General features: G+C 34.1%; 1 protein-coding gene across 1 annotated transcript; it reads left to right on the forward strand.

Annotated features, from left to right (window-relative positions):
* Nucleotides 1–10061: 10061 nt before the first annotated feature.
* LOC143539846 (uncharacterized) lies at nt 10062–10920 on the forward strand. Its single transcript, XM_077033044.1, has 2 exons — nt 10062–10317; nt 10460–10920. The coding sequence occupies exons 1-2, from the start codon at nt 10062–10064 to the stop codon at nt 10918–10920; spliced, it is 717 nt and encodes a 238-aa protein (XP_076889159.1).
* Nucleotides 10921–13541: the final 2621 nt, after the last annotated feature.

A 13541-nucleotide genomic window follows, 5' to 3' on the forward strand; every position in this document is an offset into this window, starting at 1 on the left:
ATCGTTATAATTATTAGGAAATATTTAAATTGAATTATCGATAATGGAAATTTAAGTAAATAACAAAATTTTAAATTAATTGCGATAACAAAAATAAGATGTGAAACATTTAATAAAAATGAGATAAATGCGAAGCTAGAATTGCATGAACCACCATGACTATTCTAACAACTAAAAATTTATCATTTAAAATGTTCAAAATTTTCAAGGTGTATCAAAAATCAAAGTAATGAGTTGAAATATTTATGAACCAACGTTTAGTTTCAAATAACAAACTTAATCAATAAATAAAGTGAGTGATGAGTTTTTAATGGAGATTTATCAAAAAATCAATTTTAATGGTAAAAAATTAATTAATGGGAAATTTAATTTAATTATGAGGAATTAAATTTGGATGATGAAAAATTTAGTTTAACATCGATAAAATTTGAAATATTTGAATTTTAATAATAAAGACTTATGGAAAATAAGTTGTGAATAGTAACATGAGGAAAAACAAGAGATAATAAAATATTTATAGTTTAAAATTAAGGGTAAGGATTTAAATGCACTTAAAAATTTATAGTTTGAGAATATGGATTTAAATATGAACAGATGATTTAAATAATATATATATATGTATATATATATATATATATATTTAATGGATATGAGTTAGTATAAGATTTCTTGTTTGGTGTATTTTAGTTTTGTCAAGATTGGCGGTCGTTTGGTTAACAGAATACAGCAGCAAACTCCTTGTCGATTCTAGTAGTCGAACAACAATCACGAGAAATAGGTGAACAACGTTGATTAGGACGATGATTTACTAGGGAAGAGATTCTACGAGGACCAAGGATGAAATTTTAATGAGATGATGGGTAAGTTATGGGAATGAGTTGATGTGAAATAATAGGGATGCGTATGTATATGTATATGTATGTATATGAATTAGTGCTAGTGAAGACTCGAGAATGAGTCGGGATTTAAAATAATATGTATAAGTTTGAAGCATTTAACTAAATGAACAATGTTTATAAAATTTTCCAAGAATAAAATAATCAAGCATATCAAACGAGTTGACCTCCTAAGAGCTTTCCACGACAATTTGAATGGCCCAACTAAATAAACAACATAAAGTTTGTGAATTGGCCTCCCATTAGCGTTCCATGGCAATTTGTTGGCCCAATTCAAATAACGAGAAATAAACAATTGAGTTGTTCAGCCCATGAGCGTGTACATGGCATTTAACTGACCCAACTAATTAACGAATTATCGAAACAATGAAGTTGTTCGGACCATAAGCGTTACATGGCATTTAATCGACCCAACTAAATATCGAATCAACGAATCAAATATAAGTAGTTGGTGTATCTCGGGAACCACCCCGGACGATACGTGCCAACCCAAAAATCAAATCGAAAATGGTTTAAGAAGTGGATAGTTGGAGTGCCAATGGATTTACATGGATTTTCACCCAACTAAGAATTTAAAATAATTTAAAAACACAATTTGGAAGTATAACCATTTAGCCGGTTATGTTTACCACGCAACCGTTTAGCTGATTACGGGTACCACTTAAAGTTATGGTTGTATGAAATTTGTCATACCCCCGTGCTTCAAGGTGAAAGAGCAAAAACAAAACACGGGAATTCTTAAGGAAATTTCCACAATAAAAGGCAATCTACTAAAAATAAGAGCATTTAAAAATATTTTGAAAGTGAGGCATAACCTCAGAATTCGTGTGTGTGTGCAATAAATAAATAAAATACAATACAATAAAATAATTAATATAATTAAGCTGTAAAGAATTAAATAGCACATAAGGTAGTTCAGATAAGCACGTATAGGGTTCCTAACAAATGTCTAGGACAATTTCTAACGACCTATCTTATAACCTTCGGCTCTGATACCAATCTGTCACACCCCAACCTAAGGCGGAAATGTCGAGGCGTGATCCGATTGTTCACAGCTCAAAGATATTATCATATATAAAATGTGACAATATCTAATTAATTATTTTATTCAAATAATACACAAATTATCCAATTACAACAAACAATATACAAATATGAATATAAGCTCAATTAATGTTTATCTTGATTATATCCTAAGGTCTTGTTTACATGTCCAAACTTCAATCTTCAATACAAGCAACCTGCATATGCGTATAAAATGGAGTTTTGTCAACATAAAGTTGAGTGAGAATATCACCAGTTTTGACACAACAAAATAAATAAGCATGACGTGATAAGTGCGGTAAATATAATCAAAACACAAACAAGTATGTGGACCGTTGCCAAGCGAATCGGGCGTTGGTCACCAGCAGGAACACCCACTATATGATTGATTGAATAGTAATTCCAATATACGATTGATTGAATGGTAACACAAGTAAGCAAGTAGCACATATGTTTGATTAAATCACTCATAATAACACGTGCATTTGTTTGAATATATATATAGTATGAAATACGAATACATACGCATATGTCCCCAAAATGTTTAGAAAAGTTGGTAAAATAGGGGAATGATAAACTCACCTTAAGCGATTACTAAATGTGATTAAACGAGCTAACGAATAAGCGAGTCGTCCACTACATGTCAAACGAAACATATAATTCAGAATATGAGGTTTTAGTATATGATAATATAAATAAAAAAGAACTCTTAGCCACTGGAATCAATCCAAACGGATGTTTAGAACTCAAGTTATGTTTGTTTTAAGATTTAAGCGAGCTGGTATTGACCAGAATCCAAACAGCGAGTCGGAAGTCGGGTTTCGGTCAGTAGCCTTAAAATTTCGTTACGAGAATAAAAGTCTTCTGGACCGAATGTTGAATCCGATCAGAAGTATGAGAAAACGTAAAGTCAAACTTGTTGACAGTTTTGTCCTTTAACGAGTTTTAAACGATTTGACCGGTCAACACCCTTCAACCACCAAAATTGATTGAAGGTTATTGACTAGGGAATATGTATGAATTATTTCTATTTACAAATTACCTGGAAAGTGAAAGGATCAACAGAAACGATGAGTCAAAGGTCGGTGCATAAGCAAAGTCAACCGAATAAGCATGTGTCTTCAACAATAATGCAAAAACCGAAGGATTTGATGATGAACAGAGGTAGGTGACAACTATGGTTAGTATATTAGGGTATGAGGAAGTTTGTGGTAAGAGAATTATGATGTGTTTATATAGAGATTACAAAAACGAACCATATTTGGAAGATTTACTCGTTTAAGTAACAAAATATGGTTTTAATGAGAAAACCGATATAATATCATTGAAAATTCGTTCTTGATCAGTAATATTAGAGTATGGACTTTTATTTTGATTATAATACTTTTCTTGGACCTTAATTTACTCGATTTATTCCAAAAATAAGCGATTTGGATGCTAAAAACAAATAAGGAAACAAAATAAGCTATTTAATGAGAAAATCTAGTACAATAAGTAACAAAATTTGGCTTGGACACCAAGAAAACAAAATTGGACCAGCTATATCATTTCTTGGAGTTTAAGTTTCATTACTTTAATCGAAAATAGGAAAGAATTGGCAAAACTAGTCCCTGTAGTTCCCGAAAATGCGATTTTTAGCCGTTTTAAGCGATTTTAAAGGTTTTTAAGGGCTATTCGGCATATTTGAAAGTCATGAAATTATAAAATAAGTTAAATACCAGTAAATATAAGTTTTAAGTAGTTCGGAATATCCAAATTACGTTCCTGGGTCGGGTTAGACGAATACGGGTTTGAAAAATCCAAGATGTTTCATTTGGAGCTCGTGTTTTGGGCAGAACTTCTTCATCATAAGTTCTTTAAGCTCGGTCCGTGGGAGAGCCATGGCGATTTCCGCCCCTTGGAGATGCATAAAACTACCCCATCATGTAAGAGCGGTTTCCTCAAACATGCTCGAAGCGAAATTAGTTTTCTTCGCTTCAGGGCACTCGCTGTGTCGGAACACACTTTCCATCTTTTCAAACCATTGCAACAAGGTAGTTGCACAGTTCGTACCAAGGAATTTGGTTGGGTTAGCACCGGTAAATTGTTTGTACAAGTAGGGAGCGGGTTTGGGTTCAACGGGTGGAGGTTGGTTTGCTTGCAAGTGAGTTAGGAGTTCGGGAATCACAGCGGCGACTTGTTCGGCTACTAAAGCGGCCATCTTGCTTTTGGAGTCCTTGCGGTAGTGGCGTCGTAGCGGAGGCATTCTAAAAATTATAAAGTATTGTAGTGAGTTCGAGGGCATTGAGTTTAAAATAGAAGATGTATGTAACCATTTTTTTTACGTGAATCCTAGTGTCATGAGGATGAGAATGTTAGTAGAAATAAAGTTTATACATAAACCAAATGATAAAAACATATATATATATAAGTATATGTTTCAAAGTTTCGAGAATCTAAAATTTGGACGTTTTGAAGTGTTGAAATTTGTATACAGTCGGAAAAATCGTACATGAACCACCATGATTTGATATTTCGAAAAAAAATAACAAAATTTCTTGTAAACATATGTATAGTCGGGAAAATCGTACATGAACCACCATGATTTGATATCCCAGCAGTAAAAACTTATGTAAAAGTAATATATATGGAGTCGAATATGTGCACGTATCACCGCGTCTTTCATGTTGTTGACTCAAATCATGATAATAACCTACAATAAAACGGAGATACAACGAGATGTTAAAAACACTTGTCCACGTATCACCGTGGCTTTTATGTTTTCAACACCAAAAATAAGAAGGCGACCGGAATGCTCGCATTCGACAACTTAAAGTGTCGGCCCATATAACTCGAGTTGCTTGACCTAGAAACCAACACTAAACCCAATCATCCCATGTAAGTAAATCACCTTCGATTCTTAGAATCTTTTTGTCAAATGATCGAATCAAGTGTTTCGTTCCCTACGGTCATCACAAAACAAATTATAGAACCTAGCTTTAAGGAGATTGTAAACAACGAGATCCAAGTTAAGCTTGTGATCCATAAAACACAATATAAAAACTAATGTTTTGTTTTAAGGTAAAAATACCTTAGAATACTATTGAAAGTGTGTGTATGTGTACATTTATGATGAGATGGATTTTTAAACAAGATTTAAACAACTAAATAAATGCAATAAACAATCAAGTAGGGTAAACACGTATGAGCACACGTATAGGGACCCTAGAGCATAAACTATACTAGGCTGTTACGTCTAACCACTTATCCTATAGTCGATGACTCTGATACCAATATGTCACACCCCAACCAATGAAGACGGAAACGTCGAGGCGCGATATGATTGCTCATTGCACAACGACACTATAAAGTTACAATATTTAAACAACTCATTTAAATCCATATCATCATAAATAACACAACAATTGTTCATACAAAATGCCAAATAGATAGATAAACAAATAACTTGTTCTTTCATTTTCTAATATCCTAAAGCCAAGATGATAAGTTTCTTCAAGTAATCCAATCAAGCTAACATCAAACTTGTAGCATTGCTTAAAATAGAGTTTGTCAACACAAAGGTTGGTGAGCAATTTTCATAGTTTTGGACAATAAGTATATAGTATGAAATCCACAACTAGTATATGAAAACAATAAATAATAGCAAAAATTTAGATAATAAAACCGTAAATAAGAATACATTGACGACAATAATGAAATCGTCAATAAGAATACATTTGACGACACCTTTCTATATGGGGATCCATATATACTCGGAATTAGCGTATGATCATACTTTGATGAGGCTACCCGCCTTAGCATTCAATGAGTTTGCACATAATCACGTAAGGCATATAACACCAAATTGAGCATTTAGTTAAGTAAATATATACAATAAGTGTTGCGGTTTAAGACTCAAGTATCAATCATTTAACGAGCAAGACCTATATTAAACGGGTCTTATGTTAGTAGGTAGTCTTGGAAGGGTTTAAAATAAAATACATGACAAATAAAGTTTAGGATTTAAAATGTAAATATTTGAGAAAATAAACGAGTTTTGTAAAATAAGTTTACTCGAAACCGGGTCTCGGTATTCTATTCATTAGTTTTTTTTCTTTTTTTTACTCAACTTATGTTAAGTAATAATGTGGGTTAAAATGCAATATTGCAAAACCCTTGGTTATAAGAATACCAAAACGAGGTTTAAATGAGTGTTCGGGTTTGTCGGTTCGAGACTTGATAATTGACCAAGCTCAAAGTTAACTTCCTAAAATAATAAATGTTATGAGATAACTCAATAAAATCAAAATAGATTTAACCAAGTATGTAGTTCTATTGTGAAGAACCTTAACGTTCGTTAAGCGAGTATACGACTTTATCGGTCTGAACTTGTTATAAGATCAAGTTGGTTACCGACATGCCAAGTATGTTTAGAAATTAACTAAAATTGATTTAAAATATAATATTGAATAAAAATATAAGTTTTGGTGGCTAAAAACACACTTGTGTGTCTTAAGCGAGTGAACTCGGTTTAGTTCGGTTTTTGGTTCGGTCCTTGACTTGGAATAGGACCGAGGCTAGTCACCATATACCCAATACCATGGAACTTGACAAATATGAACAATAAACTAAAATATGCATAAGTTAAGCAAGTATAACAAGTTATATGGTTAGATTTGTTAAATATATAAACAAGAACTACAAAGTCCTCCATGTAACCTTGCCTTACTAGTCCTACATTTCAACCGGCCGAGACCGGAGAAATGAAAGACCGAAGGTAAACAAGGAGTGTATATTATATATATGTTGTAACATCAAGCTTTAAGTATCGAGAAGTTAGTTAAAAGGAAAGATTAGCTTAGTTTGACCTTGAGAGTCAAACTATGAAGAACAACCTTAGAATTCAAGAATTTGACAGAGAAATGAGGAAATGAGCAAGCACAAATTAAGAAGATGGGTGTGTATATATAGGGTAAGTTGAATGGGTCTTTCATAAAGGGTGTTTCATAAAAATGGGTTAGTTATAGACCCAAGAAAGCAGAAACTACAAATGGCTCTTTCAAGTTTTCATTTTGGTAGTTTTAGTCCCTGGAGTTTGTTTTGAGCGTTTTCGGGGCATTTTAAGAACCGAAAAGGATGTTTTTTTTTGAGATCCGACAACTATAAAACAAATATATAACATAAAATTCATCATTTTGATAATATCGAAAGGTTCGGGATACAAAACGGGTCAGGTTTACATTAAGAATAAAAGTATAAAATAACCTGAAATTGACAAACATCACATTTTCCTTAAAATTTTAAAGTGATTTCAAAACAATGATGTTTTGTTTTTCCTTAATTTCGGGACGAAATTCCCTAAATTAGGGGAGACTGTAACATATCGGATTTTTAGTATTTGTATTTGTTTAAGTTTGAACCGATTTGGGAACGTAATTCGGATCTTTCAAACTATTTAAAACTTATATTTACTGGTATTTAACTTGGTTTAACTTATTTTATAATTTCATGCTTTCAATTATGCCGAATAGCCCTTAAAAACCTTTAAAATCGCTTAAGACGTCCAAAAATCGCATTTTCGGGAACTACAAGGACTAGTTTTGCCAATTCTTTCCTATTTTTGATTAAATTAACGAAACTTAAACTCCAAGAAATTTTATGGCTGGTCCAATTTCATTTTATTGGTGTCCAAGCCAAATTTTATTAGTTATTGTACTAGATTTTCTCATTAAATAGATTATTTTGTTTCCTAATTTGTTTTTAGCAACCAAATCGCTTATTTTAGAAAATAATCGAGTGAATTAAGGTACAAGAAAAAGATATTAACTAAATTTACAAGTCCATACTGTAAAATACTAATCATGAACGAAATCTACAACTTATTTCATTGATTTAATCATTAAATGCATATTCGGTTTCATAAACGAGTGAATTTACTAGATATAGTTCGTTTTTGTTATTCTTATATAAACAAACCTTAAACTTCTGCCACAAACGCTTAACCCTAAGCATCATTCTCAGCCATCACATTCATCTGTCCATCTTGTATTCGCTCGGTTTTTGCCTATTGGTTGAAGATTCAGGACTTGCTCATTGACTTTGCTTGCTTTAAGACCTTTGACTTCTGTTTCTCATCAATCTTTTCACTTTGCGGGTAAGTTGTAAACATAGGAATTATTCATACATATTACCTAATCAATAACCTTCAATCAATTTCAGTGGTTGAAGGGTGTTGACAGGTCAATTCGCTTAGAACCCGTTAAAGGCAAAACAGTCAACATGTTTGACTTAACGTTTTCTCATACTTCTGGTCAGATTCAATGTTTGGTGCAGAAGAATTTTATTCTTGTAATGAAATTTTAAGACTAGTAACCAAAACCCAACTTCCGGCTCGCTGTTCAGATTCTGGTCAGTACCAGCTCGCTTAAATCTTAAATATAACATAACTTAAGTTCTAAACGTCTGTTTCGATTGATTACAACGGCCACGAGTTCGTTTTTACTTATATTATCATATCTCAAAGTTTAAGGTTCTGATCATTAATCTCGTTCGACGTGTAGTGGACGACTCGCTTAATCTTTAGTTCGTTTATCTTAATTAATAATCACTTGCCTTAAGTCTAAGGTGAGTTTTATCATTCCCCGATTTTACTTAGTTTTCACAACATTTTGGGGACATATGCGTATATTATACTATATATAAATATAAATATCAAAAATAGCAAACATGTAATTGCGTGTACTTAATCAAATATACTTGTTATGTGCTTATTTGTCTTTGTATGCAATCGTTTGACATATTCCCTTGGAGAGGGTTCTCATTGACCAATGCCCGATTCGCGTTTGACATATTCCCTTGGAGAGGGTTCTCATTGACCAATGCCCGATTCGCTTGTCAATGGTCTTATTATTACTTGCTCATGTTTGATTACCAACTCCCGATTCTCTTGGCAATGATTTAATCGACAACTTACTTGCTCATGGTTTGATTTCATTACCACATTTATTACGTTTTGCTTATTTTTCTTATTTATTATGTTAACATTATTTGTGGTGTCAAAAACTGGTGATAAACTCACTCAACATGTGTTGTTGACAAAAACTCCATTTTCTATGTATATGGAGGTTGCTTGTATTGAAGATTGAAGTTTGGACACATGGACAAGACCTTAGGATATAATCAAGATAACCGTTATTTGAGCTCATATTCGTGTATTTGAATTGTTATGTTATATTTGGATATTGTGGGTATTATTTGAATAAATAATTAATTAGAAATTGTCATTTATATTTATGATAGTATCTTTGAGCTGTGAACAATCGGATCATGCCCCAGCATTTCCGCCTTAGGTTGGGGTGTGACAGGTTAGAAGATTCGGACCCTCTATTTTTAGCCGCTTTTCGTATATTTGGAATGTTGGAGTTGAGAGAGGTATGGATGGAATTGCCAAATACTCCCGAAGTGTTAAAAGGGTTGCTCAAGATGTCAGGTATAGGTTTAGGAATACTAAAGGAGTGAAGAACTTGGTATTTTGGGGGTATTAGATTTGTTTTTGCTATGTTGACATTGGATGCTTTTGGTTTATGTTGAATGATTGTTTGGTTTATGATGACATTGTATGCATCAATAACATTGTATACTTTTGGGTTTATTTGGTTTTATGTAGAATGGTTGTTTTGATGTTTATGTTAATGTTTGTTGTTGATGTTTAATTAATGGATGTTTATTTTTAATGGTTGTTTATGTTTTATTATCATAGGATCATAATGGATCACGATAAGAAATTACTTCTAGTAATTCTTATATACTTGTATATCTGCTTTTTTTTGGAGGAGAGGTTTGAAACGAAAGCGAGACAATGATTCGACTATGACGGGGCATAAATACACGTTAGAGTTATTGCAAGGAAATCCCAAACAATGCAATGAATTGCTACGTATGTCTCGTGAATCATTTGTCCGACTATGTGCACTTTTTAGGACAAATTATTCGTTAAATGATAGTAAACATGTATTGGTCGAGGAGAAGATGGCTATGTTTTTTATGATAGTCGGTCATAATCAATGTTACATAGTTATCAAGCGTAGATTTCAACACTCAAAGCAAACAATTCATAAATTTTTGTATGAGGTGTTGGATAAAATGATGCTTTTCGCAAAAGATATGATAGTACCAACTTCTTTCAATCTGAATCCAAACATTCCGGGACATAATAAGAGGCTACGACGGGTTTTTAGAGGAGAGGTTGGTACACTAGACGGAACCTTGATACATGTTGTTCTCCCTACTAAGGAACAAGATTTATATAGAGGAAAAGGAAAATGGGGTCGTTATCAAAACATATTAGCAATTTGTGACTTCAACATGATTTTTACCTTCATTGGCCAGCTGGGAAGGGGTAGCACATGATTCTAGAATATTATCAGAGGCATTATCATATCCACATGCGCCATTCCCATTTCCACCACCAAGTATGTTTATTGTTTGTTAGTTATTTATATCTTAGTTTAGTAATATAATTAACTTGTATATCTTTACAGAGAAATATTATCTTTGTGATGCCGCGTATGCACACACGCGAGGATTTATGGCTCCATACCGTAATGTGAGCTATTTGCTTAGAGATTTTCGTCGGAGACGTGCATTGACAAATAAAGAAAAATTTAACCATGCACATGCAAAACTTCGAAACTACATTGAGCGTTCTTTCGGTGTCCTAAAAGCACGATTCCCTATATTGAAGAGGATGGCACCATTTTCGTTGGAGGCACAAAGGAACCTCACAGTTGCATGTTTCGAGCTACAGAATTTTATTAGGAAAGAAGGTTTGAGCGATGAGTTGTTTGAACAATACGATCAACCCGATGTGTTATTCAGAAATACTCATGTACACGTTGCTGATGAAGACGAGATTGAAGCGCATGGCACTGCATCAGATTGTGAATATATGACGCAGTTACGAGATGAAATTGCGGAGCAGTTAATGCAAGGTGCCGAATAGATTATTTGAAAAAAAATGTTTTTGTTGTTTTATGAATATTACTGCACTGTTGTTTGACTATTATTTAAATTTCGATGTTAATGACTTTTTATTTATATTTCAGCTTATTTAAAGATTTCTGTTTTATTTTAGCAGTCTGCAGACGTTAAAAAACAAACAGTCTTCTTCTTGCAGACTGCAGAGATTTGGTCCACCTCTTCTGCTACAGATGCCTGCAGATGAGGTCCGCAGACTGTAGACATTTTACCTCTGAAAAAACAAACAGCACCTTAGGGTTTATAGCCTCTTCCATCAACGTGACTCTAGCACGTTAGATGGAATGAGCAGCAGATAGCTGGAGGTTCATCTTGAATGTCTGCATTTCCATGGCATGAGTAGCCTTGATCACCTCAAGATCCTTCTTCTGCTGTTCACATTGCTCAGATTTCTTTTCAAGGCAGAGGGATTTGGCCTCATCGTTCTTGGTAAGATCGTTTACTTTCTCCCTACAGGCTTCAAGTTCTCGCACCAAGGTAAGACCTCGAATCCTGGGAATCCTACAGTTGGTATTCATCCATAATACTTATAAAAATACTTAAACTTGAAAACAGTTCATTCCATTAAAACAACCAATTCAGAGTATAATTCAGCGGAAAACCATAATTAATAAAATAAGTTCCCAAAACCCGGGAATTATGCCCAAAACCAATTTAAATGTATTTGATAAAACTTTTTAAAAAGAAATGTTCAATATTTAAATCTTCCATCCACGTATACCCTCACCGTCCAAGTAGCTTCGTGCGCGTCCAAGCGGTAAGGCATCCTTCTCCTAACCTGAAACTCACACTAACATGCACACAAAGTCAGCTTGAGCTGAGTGAGTTCAAGTTTTAATAAATAACATCAATAATTAATAATCATAACAATCATTCCAAGGATTTTAAAAATAAAAGGGATACATCAGTTAGGCCATCATCATCAGTAAATAATCATCCTTATACATATACATATATATATATATATAAACATCTTTATAAGTACATCCCTATATATATATATATATATATATATATATATATATATAAACATCCAAGTAATAACATTAGGGTCGAGCACACGTACAACCCAAACACGTAACATCTCATCCAACGTATGCAAACACGAAGTAGGCATACGTGAACATCCGTAGTCGATAACGACTACTAAACATCGTCAAATATTGGCCATACAATATTACATACATACATACGATAATATCATCTCAAGGCCTACCCTATACAAGTAAGCCCATCCAAAATAATTTAAACAATTCATCAAGCAAAATCGCTTAGGTGTGCATGCTAGCCCAAAATCTTAAAAAGAGTAAAAAGGGGCGTCATGAACTCACCTGACACAAGGCACGATTTCACCACAAGCTAGAGGACCCCTAAGTAATCCCAAAACTCAAACACCTGTCGGTTTACATTCAAACATTACTAATGACGTCGAAAGGACTCGTTTATCCTACCAAATGTTCTAACATGGTTCAAGTTACTTAAAGCCTCGACCTCATCAAAGTCAATCGTAACAGCCCCCGGGGCCTTACATACACCAACACGACCCTTAGATACTCCCAGGAATAAAGAATTCCCAATTTACCCCGGAAGCACTATGTGACACTAGCACGCGCGTTTAAGAGTCGTTTAGGCCATTAACATCCAACTCAGCCCCGTGTGGACCCAATATTATGAATTCACAGCCAACATGTCCACACGACGCTACACGAGTCAAATGGGTTGGTAACTCGCAAGTACGACGCACCAACTATTCAATAAACGCAATTGTGCGTTGTACCTACCCGTTTGAGTAACCGACAACCAATTCAGCCCCATAACTTATAAAAATGATTTTTCAACAGCCTGTACATCAAACCAATGAACATGATTTTTAAGTATGATATACTAGACATACCTAGGAGGATTTTTGTGCAAAAGCCTCAACCAAAACAGTCCCGAAAAGGTTAGAATTGGCAGCAACCCGGTAAGCCTACAACACGCAATTTAACGATCAATACGCGTGATATAAAGATCAATTAAGGTATAAAAGACTTGGGGAATCGTAGAACTAACCTTCAATTGATGTTTTATGCTCAAACCTTGGCTGGAAAGAAGAACATCGCAGGGGGGGGGGTGCACTATGCCGATCGGACAAGGAGGGGGGAAAGGGGTTAGGGTTAGGTTTATGATATAAAAATTTTTCACATCTAGCCCTTTAAATTTTAAAAAATTAACATCTTGGTTGAAAAGTTAAATGTTTTAACATACCGGGATGACGAGAAGGTTTCCGAGAAATGTCGGTTAAAATCCCGAGAAATATACATACTTTACAAGCTTTGAATCCTTGAACCAAAAATTAACGGGCGTTACAACCAAGTTGTGATAGATCTTCACGATTTGCTTGAGACCCTACAAAGGTACAAACAGATTAGTTCCTAATATGATTAAAGATAAAATAGAAAATGGTAAGGATCCCAACTTGCTGGACAATAGGCTGAAGATTTTTCCGAAGGTTAGAGTTTCGGCAGTATGGACAACTGCCTCACTCCCCTTCCACTTCTTTAATGAGGATGGATTACTCCTGGAAGACGGGATGAGTGGTTTGGA

The sequence above is a fragment of the Bidens hawaiensis genome, unplaced genomic scaffold (assembly GCF_021521415.1).
Source record: "Bidens hawaiensis isolate Kalapana, Puna unplaced genomic scaffold, B.hawaiensis_p1.1 tig00012076_1, whole genome shotgun sequence".
In the NCBI taxonomy this organism is placed as follows: Eukaryota; Viridiplantae; Streptophyta; class Magnoliopsida; order Asterales; family Asteraceae; genus Bidens; species Bidens hawaiensis.

Bases quoted from the DNA above. Each gene is read 5' to 3' on its own strand.
- LOC143539846 (XM_077033044.1), top strand. From the start codon at position 10,062: ATGATGCTTTTCGCAAAAGATATGATAGTACCAACTTCTTTCAATCTG. The intron at 10,318-10,459 runs GTAGCACATGAT...ATATCTTTACAG, and splicing joins CATTGGCCAGCTGGGAAGGG to AGAAATATTATCTTTGTGAT.